Here is a 19,474-nt window from a genome sequence, read left to right as displayed (position 1 = left end):
TTTTAGACTTTTGTGTTCTAATTCATGAAGATTTTCACAGCTGCCTTTGAAGTTCGGTAAATTACCGCAGCCCATTGAGCGGTACAGCAGAAGTGTGGCGATATCTTACAAACTGTAATTATGGTTCCCTGCACAGACTTGCAGAGACTTTGGCTCCCTGCGCAGATGACTCACACAGACTTCGGCTCCCTGCACAGATGACTCACACAGACTTCGGCTCCCTGCACAGATGACTCACACAGCCTTCGGCTCCCTGCACAGATACTCACATATATTTTTTTTAATTGTATTTCTATAATTGTACAATGATTGGCAGAGGTAGAGGGCGAGGCACGACCAGGAGAGGCAGCGCCATTGCTGCAGCCACTGCCTGCACCAACAGGTCTGTGACTGGTCCGCCGCCAGCCACTGACCGCAGGGAGGAGGGAGCAGAGGTGCAGCAGCAGCGTGTTGCATCCATCTTTGAGACAGGTCTTCGCCCCCGACCCATTGCGGAGAGTCAGGCACAGGCTGTCGTGGAAATGATGGCGGAGCAGAAAGCCACCGTTTCCAGCCAGACCTCCAGCGCCAGCAAGACCAGTGCCACCACCAGAACTCCGGTCTGCAGCAGGCCTCCACCACCGCTTGATGTCACGTCAACCCCAGCAGATAGCCTGCCCTCAATGAGCGCGCTCTTTACCCCAGGGACCGCGAGCACTTTGAGGGATGTTGTTGCCGAGTTTGAGGAGGAGATGATGGGGACATGCAAGGAGGAGGAGGAGTTTGAGGTGGAGGAGCTTGTTGTCGACACACAACAACCTGATTTTCATGAGGAGAAGGAGGGGCCTGATGCAGGGGATGTTAGGGCAGAAGAGTTGGTTGGTGGCTCAGAGGAGATGTTTGGGGATGATGATGATGTGCGGGATCGTGCCTATGTGCCACCACCACAGTTGGGTGAAGGCAGCTCGTCGTCGTTGTTGGAGGCATCTCTGGCACAGAGGCACGGCAGCAGCATGGCGGTCAGTACAGGCGGTGGAAGGCAGGAGCCACAGCCTGCTGCTTCAGCCACTACCACCTCCTGCACCAAACCTCCTCTAAGCAAAGGAAGAAGAAAAACCACCCACTTGGAGACCAGGCATTTCAATGACTACCAGAAGTTTCTGAGGCTGAGGGAAAGTGGCACAGGCATTGGTAAGAGCCAGACAGCCACTGTACAGCCTTCAGCAGCAGCAGCACCCACCCTCCTGGTCATCCACCATCAGCAGCAGGAGCACAGAAAGGCACTGCTCCTCCCCTTCCTGGGCAGCCAGTCCTCAGCGACCTCATCTGCTCCCTACACAGTAGCCTCCTCTTCCTCCCGTGCAGGCAAATGCCGCCAGACCCTGCTCAGCAAGTAGTTTCCCAGTGTCACCAAGATTCTGCCTCCCACCAACAGGCTAATCCGGGAGCTGAACGGCTTGCCTAACCAGGGGATGGACAATCTGTTGAAAGTGGCTCGGAAAATTGTTCAGTTTCCACTGCTCAACTGCTGCCGCAGCAGGGCCTGCCACGACACTGGCTTGTCATGGATCTGCCAACTCGCTGGAATTCCACCCTGGTGATGTTGGAGCTGCTGCTTGAGCAGAGGAGGGCTGTCAACCGCTACATTGTTGAGGTCACTCTCGCTTTTCAAACCCAGCCATTTGGTGTAGCAGGATAGCCTCCTTTTTTGGCAAAAGTGTTGTCAAAACTTTTGGAAAAAAAATTTCAATAAAACAAGGCCACGAGTGAAGAAGTTGTTCAAAATGAGAATGAGAATACAGGTGAAACTGAAATAATTTGAATATCGTGCAAAGTCCATTTATTTCAATAATTCAACTTAAAGAGAAACCAGAGACGAAGCACCCTCATGTATTTTATTACATTTATCAGTGGGAACATGACAGTAAACACCTACCCTGCTTTTAGTTTCATTGTTATCTGCTTAATTAGTCTATTATCAGCTGTGATAAGAATCCCCGACTAGCTCAGTCTAGGTTTGACCTGGAATCATTATAGCTGAGTCACTCTTCTGTGGAGTCTTTTCAAGCCCAAGCCTGCCACCTCCTAGCTCAGATTTCCTGCTTTGCATACTGAGAGCTGTGATGACATGGGAGGGGCTGCTGAGAGAGAATCTCTGAAACAGACAAGTGTGGCTGTGCAATATGATCTGTGCGCTCTGTGTGCACTCTGTCTGCATAGATAATGGTGATGACTGCAGTTTCATTCCTATGAGAGACACTTCCTACAGGCAGCTGCACATCATACCAAAATGAAAGCACACAGATGAAAGGCTGCAGCAGCCTTTCTCATTTAGCCTAAATAGCAGCCTAGTCTCATATAGCCTAGACAGCACATCCAGAACAACTCATAACCCGGAAGCAGAAGGGATATGAGTCGGCGGCCATATTTGATTTTTCTTGGAGCAATAATGGATAAAAAACACTAAAAAAGGCACACCAGAGCGACGAAATTATCAGGTAGAGCATTTATTCTTTACAAGCTATCGACTGATATGTTTATTTTGTGTGAAACGTTCATCTCTGGTTCCCTTTAATGTGAATCTGAACTCTTGCACAGGACACAATGAAAACATAGCAGAAATGCACCCTGTATGCATTTAAAGAGTTTAGCCTGTGTAATTCCCCCTCATTTGTGTCTAATCTCTAGTTTTAATTTGATCCCTCCCCTGTGTCACATGACTGCCTATGGCAGATGAGCAGATAAGCCCATTTGAAAGCACAGGCTGTACACAATGTCTGCTTTTATGAATCAATAAGTAGAAACTGTGCAGATTTATTTAAGAATTTGTATCAGCTGTAACAAAGAAATGCTTTTTGTTTAAAGGTTATTATGCTGTTGTGTATCTTTTTGAGCAGAGAGGACGTTCTGAATTCAGATCCACTTTAATTCTGGTTTCACAGTAAGACGTTAAAGTCCCATGTTACAGCAACCAGTAACGCAGCCTAACTCACAGCACTGTAAAATCAATGGGCTGTTCACAGTGCACACGTTGCGTTAGGGTATAACGCTGCACGTTAAATGAAAGTGCAGCATGCTGTAGGTTATACCCCTATAGAGCTGCGTTAGATTGTTTGCACATGCTCAGTGACTAGCCACATGGCTAATTAATATTCACTGCACTGTGGAGACTCATGGTAGGGCTGTAGTGTTGTCCTGATCATGAACGAATTGTTCATTTGATCCGGATCTTTTTTGTGAGTCGAATCATCCGGATCATCACAATGAAAGATTCGGTTCACAGTGGATGTCTGTCTGGAAGAAACAGGAACATACAGAATGTACAGTGCAGGGAAAGTCCTGTCCTGCTAGTTATTTCACCCAGTCTGCTTCCCTAGTAAAATGATTCAAATGATTCGGTTCAAAGATCCGAATCTTTTCAATGATCCGATTCAAATGATCCAAATCTTTAAAAAGATCCGGACTTCCCATCACTATCTTGGAGCGGCTGCTTTGAGAGCTGCATAACGCGGCTCAATCTGACGTCCACCTTCAACACCACCATGCATTGCTTTAGGGGCACGTTATGCGACCTTGACGTCCCCTAAAACGCAACGTCTTGGTGGGAAAGAGGCCTTCAAGGTGAAACTAATCTATGAAATAGGAATGAAAAAAAAAATCAAATGGATATCAGCGCAACCAAAAAGTCTTTAAATAGACTGGAGCAGACTATATCTACAGCAGCCAAAGTCCAACACTTCAGCACAGTATCTTGATCAGAAATAAAATAAAAATACTTCAGCGCTGAATCATATACGTCCACCACCGGAAACACCACAAAACAGGTGCGCTTACCGGATAATTACAGACCTTAATTACAGGGTCTGCAATAAAGCCTTATGAGGTCAGCAGCAGGTGTCTTCACAGCTGGCCTCCTCTCCAGGTACAACAAAGAGATTCCAATGCATTATTTCACCGTATTTGGTCATGCAAAAAAACCAATACACATCTAAGCGTATCTATCACGATTTTAATGGAAATCCATAAAAGCAACATAAAAACTTTAAAAAAATCGCTCACTTCTGGGCCCTTATGACAGGGACCCACGATGAACAACAGCACATATGTCATAAGACGCCGTCCAGCCACACGTCCGTCTCACCCGACCGGTTTCACTGTCAAAGTTTCATCAGGGGCTAAAGGACAAAGTGGCTGGATGTACCTTTATATAGTCTCCCTACCCAGAATTAACGAGGTTGTCCGGGGAGGGTGTGGCTGGACGGCGTCTTATGACATATGTGCTGTTGTTCATCGTGTGTCCCTGTCATAAGGGGCCAGAAGTGAGTGATCTTTTTAAAGTTTTTATGTTGCTTTTATGGATTTCCATTAAAATCGTGATAGATACGCTTAGATGTGTATTGGTTTTTTTGCATGACCAAATACGGTGAAATACTGCATTGGAATCTCTTTGTTGTACCTGGAGAGGAGGCCAGCTGTGAAGACACCTGCTGCTGACCTCATAAAGCTTTATTGCAGACCCTGTAATTAAGGTCTGTAATTATCCGGTAAGCGCACCTGTTTTGTGGTGTTTCCGGTGGTGGACGTATATGATTCAGCGCTGAAGTATTTTTATTTTATTTAGTCTGACACTTTCAGCCTGGAATATTGAACATTTTCACAATAATATAATGGGCTGAGATTGTGATTTTGGGGTTCTCATAAGCTATAAGCCATAATCATCAAAGTTATAACAAATAAAGGCTTGAAATATCTCGCTTTGCAATGTAATGAGTCGATAGTTTCGCCTTTTAAGTTGAATTACTGAAACCAATGGACTTTTGAACAATATTCTAATTTTTCTAGTTTCGTATCTATTTTGAGCACCAATACACTCTTGCTTCAATTTTGACCTAATTTAGCTTTTGTTACGGTTTACTTTATTCATGCAATAACCAACGCCATTAATCATATTCTCCTAATATACACTAATGTTGTATCCATGAGTTCTAAAAAGCTTATTTCTACAATCAAAGTTAAAAAATGTATAAACATTAATTTTTCTATTTTCTAGATCACGCTCTCACCTGTATTAGCTGTAGCACTGTATCTATGTCTCTGTGTACTGGAGCATCGATCACATGCCCTGCTGGGGACGTCTGCACATCTACCTATACCAAGATCAGCCGTATGTACACGTCACTTTAGAATATAACCGGTATTACCTTGTTACCAGTTTTACACAGATTAGCAACATCTGTTCACCTCTATTTATTTTTATTCTTTACAATATATAAATATATATAAAAATATAAATCTTAGAAAAGACTTTTGATAATGAATAGGGAAAGAAGGTAATGGTGAATGTGAAGGAGGATTAATTAGTTAAAATATAATAATTAGCACAAACAAATGATTGGAGGTGAATGCATGGATGGATGATTGAAAAAAAAGAGGATACCAGATCAATAACTTCATTTTATTTCTCTTTCATTTTCTTATGACCTATTCAGTTCTAGAATCTGGCATTACCTCCTGGACATTGGTGAGGGGATGTGGGCCATCGACAGGATGCAACCAGCCTGTTACTCTGAGTAACGTGTACACAAAAGTCAGCATGAACACCGGCTGCTGCACAACTGATAACTGTACCCCTGGGGAACCTGCAGGCAAGTATCTCGCTACACCTTGTACAGAATTTTACTACCAATAAAGCTGTACTATTAAACTCTGACATAATCTATATATATAAAATCGGATGTATGTGTGTGTGTGTGTGTGTGTGTGTGTGTGTGTGTGTGTGTGTGTGTGTGTGTGTGTGTGTGTGTGTGTGTGTGTGTGTGTGTGTGTGTGTGTGTGTATGTGTGTGTGTGTGTATGTGCCGCGATCACTCGAAAACCCCTTGACCGATTTGAACGAAACTTGGTATACAGGTTCCTTACTACCTGGGATGATAGGTTCTGGGGGTCTCACGGCCCCCCTGCCCACCTGGGCGGAGCTACAAACAGCAAATCAGATTCCACCCATTCAAGTCAATGGAAAAAATGTAAAAGGCTGCCATTCTCACAGTAATCAAGCCAGAGTCCCCACACTTGGCACAGTTGGTCACTTGGTGACCGAGGTTACAAATCCAGGAAAAGCGGGTGGAGCATAAAACAGCCAATCAAAATTCAGCCATTCCTTTTAAATGGGAAAAAATGCAGCCATTCTTACACTGTTAATCGCAGGGTTCTCAAACTTGCCACACTTCGCCACTGGGTGAATAAGATTAAGATTTTGGAAAGTGGGTGGAGCCTACAACAGCCAATCAAAATTCACCTATTGCGTTTAAAGGGGAATATTTAAACTGCTGCCATTCTTACACTGTTTATGGCAGAGGCTTCAGACTTGCTGCAGTCAGTCATTAGGTGACTGGGGTCCAAATTCACTAAAGGGGCGGGGCCACAAACAGCCAATCAGATTTCTTTGCTGGATAAACTGCTTCCAATCACACAATTTTGATGCCAGGAACCTGAAAGCTCACAAAATTGGTCATTGAGTGACTGTGTGACAAGGTTACACAAAGTGGGTGGAGCCAAAAACACATTTTACTGGGAAAATATAAACTGCAGCCATTCTTACACTGTTAATGGCAGGGTTGTCAAACTTTGCACAGTTGGTCATTGAGTGAATGTGATTAAGATTTTGGGAAGTGGGTAGAGCCTACAACAGCCAATCAAAATTCAACTTTTGATTGTCAAAGGGAATATTTAAACTGCAACCATTCTTATACTGTTAATAGCAGATGCCTCAAACCTGGTACAGCTGGGCACTGGGTGACTGGGGTTCAAATTCAGAAAGGGGCGGAGCCACAAACAGCCAATCAGATATACAAAGTATTGATACCAAGGATCCCAAAGCTGATAAACTTGGTAATTGAGTGACTATATGTCAAGGTTACAAAAAAGTGGGCGGTGCCAGAAACTTAATTTTTTACATGGCAGGGTTCCCAAACTTGATACAATTGGCCACTGGGTGCCTGGGATTATTATTCAGAAATGTGGGTGGAGCCTACAACAGCCAATCAAAATTCAGCTATTGATTTTCATGGGGAATATTTACATTGCTACCATTCTTACACTGTTAATGGCAGAGGCCTCAAACCTGATACAGTCAGTAATTGGGTGACTGGGGACCAAATTCACTAAAGGCGGTGGAGCCACAAACAGCCAATCAGATTTGTTAGATTGATTTCAGCCATTCTGTTATTGGCAGGGTTCTCAAACTTGACACAGTTGGCCACTGGGTGACTAGGATTAATATTTAGGAAAGTGGGTGGAGTGTACAGCAGCCAATCAAAATTCATCTTTTGATTTTCAAGGGGAATATTTACATTGCTGCCATTCTTGCACTGTTAATGGCACAGATTATTATACAGAAAAGTGGGTGGAGCCTAAAAAAAACAATCAAAATTCACCTGTTGATTTTCAAAGGGAATATTAAAATTGCTGCCATTCTTGCACTGTTAATGGCACAAGCCTCAAACCTGGTACAGTTGATCATTGGGTCACTGGGGTTCAAATTCAGAAAAGGGGATAGAGGAGGCATGGGCAAACTTGGCCCTCCAGCTGTTGAGGAACTACAAGTCCCACAATGCATTGCAGGAGTCTGACAGCCACAGTCATGACTCATAAAGGCAAATGCATTGTGGGATTTGTAGTTCCTTAACAGCTGGAGGGCCAAGTTTGCCCATGCCTGTGATAGAGCCACAAACAGCCAATCAGATGTTTCATTTCACTGGGAAAATACAAATTATTGATGCCAAGGACCCAAAGCTCACAAACATGGTCATTGAGTGACTGTGTGTCCAGTTTACAAAAAGTGGGCGGAGCCAAAAACAAATTTCAATGGGAAAATGTAAACTGCAGCCCTTCTTCACTGTTAATGGCAGGGATCTCAAACTTTGCCAAGATGGTCACTGGGTGACTGAGATTAATATTCAGGGAAGTGGGTGGAGCCTATAATAGCCAAAATAGCCAAAATAGTCAAAATTCACCTGTTGATTTTCAAAAGGAATATTTAAATTGCTGCCATTTTTACACTGGTATTAGCAGATCAGAGCAGTTTCTAGGCTAAATTTCACCCAGGGCGAGGGTGTAAAAATCGCCCCCCACCCCACCCCCATGGAGCCAGGCATAGGTGCCCGCAGTACATGTTGAACAGGTTAGCTACGTAGGTGCCTCCAGTATAGGGTAGCCTGCATAGTTGCCCCCAGTGTAGGTTAGATAGGTAGGTGCCTGCTTTATAGGTTATCTACGTTGGTGCCTCCAGTATAGGGTAGCCCGTATAGTTGCCACCAGTGTGGGTTAGATAGGTAGGTGCCCCCAGTATAGTTTAGATAGGTAGGTGCCCGCAGTATAGGTTAGATAGGTAGGTTCCCGCAGTATAGGTTCGATAGGTAGGTTCCCCCAGTATGGGTTAGATCGGTAGGTTCCCCCAGTATAGGTTCAATAGGTAGGTTCCCCCAGTATAGGTTAGATAGGTAGGTCCCCCCAGTATGGGTTAGATAGGTAGGTTCCTGCAGTTTAGGATAGTTAGGTAGGTTCCCGCAGTATAGCTTGGCTAGGTAGGTTCCCGCAGTATAGGTTAGTTAGGTAGGTTCCCGCAGTATAGGTTAGTTAGGTAAGTTCCCGCAGTATAGGATAGTTAGGTAGGTTCCCACAGTATAGCTTGGCTAGGTAGGTTCTCGCAGTATAGGTTAGTTAGGTAGGTTCCCGCAGTATAGGTTAGTTAGGTAGGTTCCCGCAGTATAGGTTAGTTAGGTAGGTTCCCGCAGTATAGGATAGTTAGGTAGGTTCCTACAGTATAGCTTGGCTAGGTAGGTTCCCGCAGTATAGGTTAGTTAGGTAGGTTCCCGCAGTATAGGTTAGTTAGGTAGGTTCCCGCAGTATAGGTTAGTTAGGTAGGTTCCCGCAGTATAGGTTAGTTAGGTAGGTTCCCGCAGTATAGGTTAGTTAGGTAGGTAGGTTCCTGCAGTGTAGGATAAATAGGTAGGTTCCTGCAGTTTAGGTTAGTTAGGTAGGTTCCCACAGTTTAGGTTAGTTGGTATGGGCGGTATGAGTTGGGCGCAGGAGCGGGGGGAGCGAACATAATAGTAATAACTCACCTGCTTCCGCCGAACCCGCGCTGCTTCAATGTCCTTCCTTTCCCGGCATCTATCTCATTAGTCACAGTGCTTCCTGTGATGACATGCGGTATGTCATCACAGGGGGCGCTGTTACCAGGCGACGGACGCCGGGAGAGGAAAGATATTGAAACTGCGGGGAACGGATGAAGAAGGTGAGTTATAACTATTATGTCCGTTCCCCCGCTCCGGCGCCCCCCCTCCTGCCGCACAATAAAGCACCCCGGGCGATTGCACGTATCACACACCCATAGAAACGGGGCTGTAGCAGATGCCTCAAACCTGCTATAGTTGGTCATTGGGTGACTGGGGTTCAAATGTTGGAGAGGAGTGCAGCCACAGACAGCCAATCTGATTTGTTTAATTTCTATGGGAATATACAAATTATTGATGCCAAAGACCCCGAAGTTCACAAACTTGGTCATTGAGTGTTCGTGCATTAGGGTTAGAAAAAGTGGGCGGAGCCAAAACCGGTCAAATACATACACAGGCAGTTCCACGTCATTAGTGGGTGGAGACAAATGCAAATTTCACTGGGAAAATGTAAACTGCAGCCATACTTACACTGTTAATGGTAGGGTTCTCAAACTTTGCACAGTTGGTCACTGGGTGACTGGGTTAAATATTCAGAAAAGTGGGTGGAGCCTACAAAAGTGAATCAAACTTCACCTATTGCTTCTAAAGGGGAATATTTAATTGCTGCCATTCTTGCACTGTTAATGGCACAGGCCTCAAACCTGCTACAGTTGGTCATTGGGTGACTGGGGTTCAAATTCAGAAAAGGGGTGGAGCCACAAACAGCCAATCAGATTTTTTTCATTTCAATGCAAATTATTGTTTCCAAAGACCGCAAAGCTCACAAACTTGGTCATTGAGTAATTGTGTGTTAGGGTTAGAAAAAGTGGGCGGAGCCAACACTAGCCAAATACATACCCGGGCAACGCCGGGCAATCAGCTAGTATTCAATAAAATTGTGTTTTGTTTTGTTTTTTTTTGTATCCCATACAGTTATCATATTTGCTTTTGTGCCTAAGTATTCTTATTTATTTTGAAATTACAAGTCCCCAAAGTTCAGTTTATTTGCTCTGAAAGCTGCTATTGCACTTTATTCATAACTGGTGTATTTATATTGTAATGTACCCAGTAAGGATTTCTGAGCAGTTGTCTGTGTTCTGCACACACTAGAAGGAGTTTCTGCACTGCCCGGGAATATTTACATTCCTCTCTTGCTACAGTTAGAGAGAAACTCCATCCAAGAATTTAACTTTATCCCAATCATTAGCTGTCTCCAACAGCCAAAACAGCTAGCAGCAGCTACATAACCTGCCCACAGTAAAAATGTCACCATGTAATAAATGTCAGAATGTAAATCGGGGAGAGGAAAGATTTTACAATGAGCAAACACTGACTAAATCATTTATACATAATTATTGTAAAAATGAAGCACTTTTTTATTACACTATTTTCACTGGAGTTCCTCTTTAAGTAAACACAAGATAATGTTATCACCAGTTTGGATGCGGCTCTTACGGCAGGGAGCTTTCTATTGAAAAAGGCTTGTGTTTATTTGTTATGCTAGGTACATGTCATACAATCTTCTGGAAGATGTACCTGCCCGATCGATTATTTCCAACATGTCCAACCTGAATTTTGATTGGTTTTTCGATTTACGGATCAATTTCCGTTCCCTTCTATGGAAATTGATCAGAAGATAGATCGAAATTCAGATCAGACATGTTGGAAATAAGAAATAACCTATCTGGCAGGTAAATCTGCCAGAAAATTGTATGGTGTGTACCTAGCATTAGAATGATGTTCTGTATAAATATACGTATGTACGTATGTATGTACATATATGTATGTATGTATGTATGTATGTATGTATGTATGTATGTATGTACATATATGTGTGTATATATATGTATGTGTATATATATATATATATATATATATATATATATATATATATATGTATGTATATATATATATATATATGTATGTATGTGTATATATATATATATATATATATATATATATATATATATATATATATATATATATATATATATATATATATATATATATATATATATATATATATATATATATGGGTTTCATACCACTTTAAAGAAAGTAGACAGCAGCCATTATTGTCCCACATTTAGAGAGGATCCCACAACATCACTGATTCATCGTCGGTTGAATGCTTTGAACTGATGTCTCCTTTTTGCATTCTGTATAAGGGGACTGCGACCAGCAATGGGTACAAATCACTCAGTCTCCTTTCACACAATATCCATTGCATCTTGGCGCAATAGACAATATCATCTCATCAAAATGCAGTGCGATTATATTGCGCTTTAACACTTGCATGTTTGTGGTGCTGTGCAATGCACTCCATCAGAATACCCCTCTGCATGCAGTGAATTACTGGGCAAAGCGTGCAGTTCCGGGGGCATTGCAAGGACCGTTGTCTTGTGATCCTTTGTTTCTGGATCCATAGCGGATATATTGTGAAAGTAGCGATGCCATTGAAATACATTAGATGTGCGATGAACGCAAAATTACAATTCCACACAATACACATGATTTACATTAAGTGTGGATGGGGCGCAAAAAATTTGATTGTGTGCTTCACCAAATGCCAAAACCGATTACTACAAAAATATACAAGGTGACATTTCTCTTCATATGGTCTCACTAGTGGATGTTCCTTAGAAATTTGGTGACATCATCATGTCTGAGGACTTATCAGCATCCTAGGGGTGTATGCACTAAACTGCGTTATTCAGAATTGCGTGTGTAAAATCTTGTGCATGCTGAGTAGAGCGTAACGCATTGCATGTAAAATAATGTATTGTCTCTGCTCATTGTGCGGAAAGGCTTTATGCATGTTATTTAGGATTACTGAAGTTTAGGGCATTGACCCCTAGATTTTTTAAGCAAACCTGAAGTGAAAATACGTTGATGAGATTTGTAACTATAGTCCTAATCCTTAAAGGGAACCTGAGGTGAGAGGGATATGGAGGTTGACATGTTTATTTCCTTTGAAACAATGCAGACTGCATGGCTGTCCTGCTGATCCTCTGCCTCTAATACTTAAAGCCATAGACCCTGAACAAGCAAGCACATCAGTTGTCAGTAACAAATCTGACAAGATTATCCTCATGCTTGTTTAAGGTGTCTGATTTAGACCCTACTGACCAGAAAAATCAGCAGGGCTGCCAGGCAACTAGTATTGCTTAAATGGAAATCAATATGGCAGCCTCCATATTCCCCTGGAATACCATAGTCTTATTTTCTATTTAAAAGTAGCGATGGCAAGAATGGTTTGTTGGCTGACAGTCTCGGAGCTACATCTGGGATGGTGAGGGCTTATCAGTAGTGTGCAGGCGCTGGTCCTTTATCATGTGTCCATGACCGGGAGCACTCTGCGCATGCGCACAACATCACACAGAGCACTCCTGGCCACCGGGCCTGCACGCTACTGACGAACCTCCCCAAGGTCATCTTCTGTTTAAAATAACTGTTTAGCAATTTGTAATTGAAAAAGTACCAAAAAGTAGGTAAAAAAAAAGTACCATCAAAATTATCCTGAGACTTTTTGTGCTTGCGCTTGGCTTGTAAGACATTTTATTGATAATGTGTGAAGGTTTAACCTAGGAGAAAACTTAGGAGAAAATGTGAATTGCAAATGGTCCTTTATCTGTTCTCTGTACCTGCATGTGTTTCTCAGCTGCAAAGAAGTTTCTAACCTCTAATCAGTAGGGATGCTCATTCGGATTCCACGGAAATGCAATTTCCGAAATTCCGATCGGAAATTGCATTTCTGCATTGGAATGCGGAAATCGGTAATGCAAATGCATTAGGCGGATTTCCGCCGGGAATCGCGGAATTTCCGCCGGAAATCGCGGAAATTCCACCTGACTTTAACATCGATTTTCTCAAAAACTATAAGGTCTTTTTGAAAACATTTTTTTGCATCTTGTTAAGGAGATAATTAATAAACCCTGAAAATTTGGTGTTTCTAGGACTAACGGGGGCTTTTCTATTAACCGCTAAAGTCGGCGGATTTTTACTGTAATGTAAAATGCAGAAAATCTGCATCTGCCTATTTTCTGCATTTACATTACAGTAAAAATCCGCCGACTTTAGCGGTTAATAGCAAAGCCCCCTAAAGTCCTAGAAACACCACATTTTCAGGGTTTATTAAACTGAATCTTGTGAACAAGATGCAAAAAAAGTTTTCAAAAAGACCTTATAGTTTTTGAGAAAATCGATGTTAAAGTCGGGTGGAATTTCCGCGATTTCCGGCGGAAATTCCGCATCGGAATGCGGAAATTGGTAGCGGAAAGCGGAATCGGTATTTCACTAATCAGTGACAGATAACAGCACAAAATAAGTCATGGAGACTTGGATTTTTAATCCTTAGAACTAGGTGGTATTCCTTTTTTCCTACTAAGCAGAATGCAAACTATACCTACATGTTTAGATCATTATGTTACATGCCCCGTTAGGTACCGTTACGCAAACACGCAGAACCAGCATAGAAAAATCCGTCACGGAAAGCAGAATGCCAGAATTCAGCTGCTAATTTATTTTTCCTTTGTATTCTTTGTAGCCTATAATGGCCTCAATTATGGTAGGGTTATCAAACAAATTACCTCATGAGGTAATGACATTTAGCAATTCTGGTAGATTCTAGTCATGTTTTACCTCATGAGGTAAATTATGAGGTAATTTACGGAAAATAGCTATTCTTATGGAAATCAAGCCATAGTAATCAAGCCAGAGTCCCCACACTTGGCACCGTTGGTCACTTGGTGACCGAGGTTACAAATACAGGAAAAGTGGGCGGAGCATAAAACAGCCAATTAAATTTCAGCCATTCCTTTTTAATGGGAAAATGTAAACTGCAGCCATTCTTACACTGTTGATTGCAGAGTTCTCAAACTTGCCACACTTGGTCACTGGGTGAATGATATTAAGGTTCATGAAAGTGGGTGGAGCCTACAACAGCCAATTAAAATTCACCTATTGATTTTTAACCACTTGCCGACCAAGTGATTTCCCATTGATCGTATTGCAGGCAGGGCGATCAGACTTCCCCCCTTTTTTCCCCACTAGGAGGATGTCCTGCTGGGGGGGTCTGATCGCCGCCGCTCTGCTGTGCCTTGCAGCACTATTCCCCCCTCCCTCTCCTTCCCTCCCTCTCCTTGGCTCTGTGGACGGTACAGGACGGCGATACGTCCTGTACCGCCTCTGATAGGCTTCAGCCTATCCGACGGCGGTGATCCCCAGCCTATCAGAGGCCGGGGATCGCCGATCTCCTTTACGGCGCTGCTGCAGTTGCAGCGCCGTACAGTGTAAACACCAGGGATTTCTTCCCCGCGTGTTTACATTTCACCTGTGAGCCGCGATCGGAGGCTCGCAGGCAGTTCACGGAGGCACCCTCCGTGAACTGACATGGAACGGCTGCTCGAACGAGCGGCCATTTCCATGGAAACCCGCAGACAACCAGTTTACGCCAATCGGCGTTAGCTGGTCGTCAAGAGGTTAAGGGGAATATTTAAACCGCTGTCTTTCTTACACTGTTAATGGCAGAGGCTTCAAACTTGCTACAGTCGGTCATTGGGTGACTGGGGTCCAAATTCACTAAAGGGCGGGGACACATACAGCCAATCAGATTTCCTTGGTGGATAAACTGCTTCCATTCACACATTTTGGATGCCAGGAACCTGAAAGCTCACAAACGTGGTCATTGAGTGACTGTGTGTCAAGGTTACAAAAAGTGTGCGGAGCCAAAAAACAAATCTCACTAGGAAAATATAAACTGCAGCCATTCTTACACTGTTAATGGTACGGTTGTCAAACTTTGCGCAGTTGGTCACTGGGTGACTAGAATTAAAATTCCTACAACAGCCAATCAAATTCACCTGTTGATTTTCACGGGGAATATTTAAATTGCTGCTATTCTTACACTGTTAATAGCAGGTGCCTCAAACCTGGTACAGTTGGTCACTGGGTAGCTGGAGTTCAAATTCAGAAAGAAGCGGAGCCACAAACAGTCAATCAGATTTGTTTAATTTCAATGGGAATATACACATTATTGATACCAAGGACCCCAAAGCTCATAAACTTGGTAATTGAGTGATTGTATGTCAAGGTTAGAAAAAGTGGGCAGCGCCAACAACTACATTTTTTACATGCGAAAATATAAACTGCAACCATTCTTACACTGTTACTGGCAATGTTCTCAAACTTGGCACAGCTGGTCACTGGGTGACTGAGATGGATTGATTGATTTTCAAAGGGACTATTTACATTGCTGCCCTTCATACACTCTTAATGGCAGAGGCCTTAAATCTGGTACAGTCAGTCACTGGGAGACTGGGGTTTAAATTCTGAAAAGGAGGCGGGCCACAAACAGCCAATCAGATTTGTTTAATTTCAATGGGAAATTGCAACTTGATGCCAAAGACCCCACAGCTCATAAACTTGATCATTTAGTGACTGTATGTCAAGGTTAGAAATATAAACAACTAACTTTTTACATGGGAAATATAAACTGCAGCCATTTTTACACTGTTAATGGCAGGGTTCTCAAACTTGACACAGTTGGTCACTGGGTGACTGGGATTAATATTCATAAAAGTGAGTGGAGCCTACAACAGCCAATCAATATTCACCTATTGATTTTCAAGGGGAATATTGAAACTGCTGCCATCCTTTCACTGTTAGTGGCAGAGGCCTCAAACCTGCTACAGTCGGTCATTAAGTGACTGGGGTTCAAATTTACTAAAGGGGCGGTGCCACAAACAGCCAATCAGATTTCTTTGCTGGATAAAATGCTTCCATTTACACCATTTTGGTGCCAGGAACCCGAAAGCCCAAAACTTGGTCATTGTGTGTCAAGATTACAAAAAATTGGTGGAGTCAAAAACAGATTTCCCTGGAAAAATGTAAACTGCAGCCCTTCTTCACTGTTAATGGCAGCATTCTCTTACTTTGCACAGTTGGTCACTGGATGACTGGGATTAATATTCAGAAAAGTGGGTTGAGCCTAAAAAAGCTAATCAAAATTCACCTGTTGATTTTCAAGGGGAATATTGAAATTGCTGCCATTCTTGCACTGTTAATGGCACAATACTCAAACCTGGTAAAGTTGGTCATTGGGTCACTAGGGTTCAAATTCAGAAAAGGGGGCAGAGCCACAGCCAATCAGATTTGTTTCATTTCACTGGGAAAATACAAATTATTGATATCAAGGACCCCAAAGCTCACACAATTGGTCATTGAGGTTACAAAAAAGTGGGCGGGGCCCCAAAAAATGTTTTAGTGGGAAACCATAAACTGCAGCCATTCTTACACTGTTAATGGCAGGGTTCTCAAACTTTGCCCAGATGATCACTAGGTGACTAATTAATATTCAGGGAAGTGGGTGGAGTCTATAATAGCCAATCAAAATTCAGTTGTTGATTTTCAAGGGGAATATTTAAATTGCTGCCATTTTTACACTGTTAATAGCAGATATCTCAAACCTGATACAGTTGGTCATTGGTTGACTGGGGTTCAAATGCTTGAGAGGGGCTAAGCCACAAACAGTCTATCTGATTTGTTTTATTTCTATGGGAATATACAAATTATTGAAGCCAAAGCTCACAAACTTGGTCATTGAGTAATTGTTTGTTAAGGTTAGGAAAAGTGGATGAAGCCAACACCAGCCAAATACATACCCGGGCAACGCCGGGTCATCAGCTAGTTGCTAAAAAAAGAGGAAGATACCTCATGAGGTATTTTACCTACAGAAAAATATTTACCTCACATAGCTACCAGAATTGAGGCCAATGTCTCATAGCAAATGATCTTCATTCAAATTAAGAACAGATCTTAATCATATAAAAAAAAAGTTTTATACTAAGGATGAAAATGTATTAGTGCTGATCGCAATGGATAATTTTGCTGTCACAAATTTTCACAATTATTTATGATCTTGACCGTAACTATGTTTTAATGGGCAATCTTCATTTTTGTGTAATGTTTGAAAGTTATTCGAAATTACATTTGTGGAGTTCACCAATGTATTTTGAGCAAATTTTTGAAGATCAGTATGTACGTAAAAATTTATGGTCATGCATTTAAAAATAAATGTTCACCAAATGCACTGAAGTTGATGGGCAGGAGAAAAAAACATTTTCACATACTGTACATAAATATTTTACAAAATTACAAGTCAATATGAAATGATGCATTCTAATTACGTGTACAATTTTAGCAATAGTTTGAAATTTTGCATTTGCATAATTGCATTATCATTTTGCATCGTAATTGCAAATTGTGCTGCAGAATTCTTACTATGCAAAAATTTGAGCTCATCATTATGTGTGAATTTGCAAACATAACATTGCATTTTCAATAGCATTTTGCATTGCTTTAAGTGACTGGCTTTTGTGTGTTTCCTTTGCAGTGGCCGCTATTTCTACAGTAACTAATGGTCTGTCGTGTCCTGCATGCGTCAGCTTTACAAACTTCAGATGTCCTTCCGATGTGACAACTCAGTGTACGGGGACTGAGAACGTGTGTGCTTCATTCTCCATGATAATAAATGCTTCAGGTATTCCTCCATTTGTTTCATGAATACAGTAGCTGATTAGGCTTCTTTCACATCTCCTGCACGCGTTTATATGCCCTGCGGCATGTCGTCGGGATGTTGCGGTGTGACGCAATCAGCAGCGGTAGTTATTAATTCACCCGACGGGAAAACACCGGCTCCCAACAATTAAAAGCTCCCAAGTGCGTTGAACCACAAAGCACCAAAACGTAGCATTGGCTGTGAAAGGTAAATTTAAAGTCTATGGACTTTCATTTTACCTTGGTTAATGCAAAGTATTAACTTTGCGTTAAACCGCAAAAAACAGGCTCAGATGTGAAAGAGCCCTTAGCCTTGGTGCTCGACCTTCAGGCCCCTACGCTGGTTTCATTACATCGCGTTACCCTTTCTGCCTGCTGTGTAACGCAACAGCAATGAAAGGCTATGAGGTGCACTTAACCCATTGCGTTGCCCTGGAAGTTCCCGATCGGCTGCCGACTCACCGCAAAGTCCAACAACGCATTACCATTGGACCTCTGTGGCGACAAAATGCATGAAAGTCAATGGGAGATGCAGACATTTTTAGTTTGTTGAAGGTGGTGCGGTGCGCATGATGCAAATATGATGGGTAACCCGGAAATCCCAGTGATGTACTTCCTGTCCAGCAGAGACTACATCACTGGGTGAGGGGTGGCGACGGATGGCAAAGGGTGTGCAGCGCTATGCATATGACCCTGTTGGCGCACTCTGCTACAGGGTCATATGAGTGTAGTTTTTGGTGTTGCGATGCGATGGAATATCGCACTGCAATGCTATGGCCTGGTGTAAAACTGGCCTCAAAGTTACAGAAAATAGTTTTATGCTTGCAGTTTGTATTTTGTGTAGGTACTGGTTTTATGATTAATAAGAATAAATGGGCACATTTCAAGAAATACAAAGTATTTACTTCTGTTTCTTAAAGCCTTTTATAAACTTGGACTTCAAAGCTCGCAGACTGATCATTAAAGAAAAAAAATCAAACTTTTTTTTTTTTTTGCACAAACTTAATTACTTGGAAACAGCCTTTTTTCAGTTTAGTTCTTCCTGATCACACTGCCTGGCTCACAGTAATCAGGAGTTCAGAAGCCAATGAAAACGAACTGCTGATCCTGTCGCATAATGTCGGGGTCTCCCCTTCTGTCTCTTGCTGCCCCTGTCCTTACAAAAATCTGCATTCCGCTGGAATTACGAATCGTGCCGCGGAATTTCCGCTATAGCGCTATAGCAATTCCATTCCGATGCGACGGAATGGAACCAACAAATTCCAGCCGGAATTGCGGAAAACTAAATTCCGTGGAATGCGGTGAGCATCCCTAGTAGGAACTATTGAAAGCTTCAATGATGGATGTTCATGATTAATAGGATCAATCACAAGCAAGTCATTCAACTTTGAATACAGTTCAGAGAATTTTAGTAGCAATGTTCTTCATGAAGGAGCCGTGACAAAAAGCCATTTATTAAAATTAGTAAAAAAGAGAAATCACTCACCTGTGTCCAAAAACACAAGGTTTAGTGAGTAAAAGTGTGGACCCAATTTGGCTGTAATGAAATAAGGTATGTTGTATGGATCTTTTTGCGGGCTCACGTTGAGCATGGTGAAAGCTTTCTGTGGGTTTTTGGCTGCATTTATTGTCAACAGAGTTAAAGATTACCACTTAGGAGGTGTCTAATAGACGTTAACTTCTGCAGCATTATAATAAATTATCTCTTTCCTACTCTCAGAAGCC

At 42.4% G+C, this 19,474-nt stretch overlaps 1 protein-coding gene across 1 annotated transcript in view; it reads left to right on the top strand.

Moving 5' to 3' along the window:
* The window catches only part of LOC137522301 (urokinase plasminogen activator surface receptor-like), a 42,587-nt gene that overhangs the window by 13,126 nt on the left and 9,987 nt on the right, over nucleotides 1-19,474 (top strand). Inside the window, exons 3-5 of the mRNA XM_068242333.1 lie at nucleotides 5,030-5,143; nucleotides 5,469-5,624; nucleotides 17,586-17,732. Of these exons, the coding sequence (XP_068098434.1) occupies nucleotides 5,030-5,143; nucleotides 5,469-5,624; nucleotides 17,586-17,732 (417 nt within the window). The remainder of the gene's footprint in view (nucleotides 1-5,029; nucleotides 5,144-5,468; nucleotides 5,625-17,585; nucleotides 17,733-19,474) is intronic.

The sequence above is a fragment of the Hyperolius riggenbachi genome, chromosome 6 (assembly GCF_040937935.1).
Source record: "Hyperolius riggenbachi isolate aHypRig1 chromosome 6, aHypRig1.pri, whole genome shotgun sequence".
Lineage (NCBI taxonomy): Eukaryota > Metazoa > Chordata > Amphibia > Anura > Hyperoliidae > Hyperolius > Hyperolius riggenbachi.
This window is presented reverse-complemented; position numbering and strand designations above follow the sequence as displayed.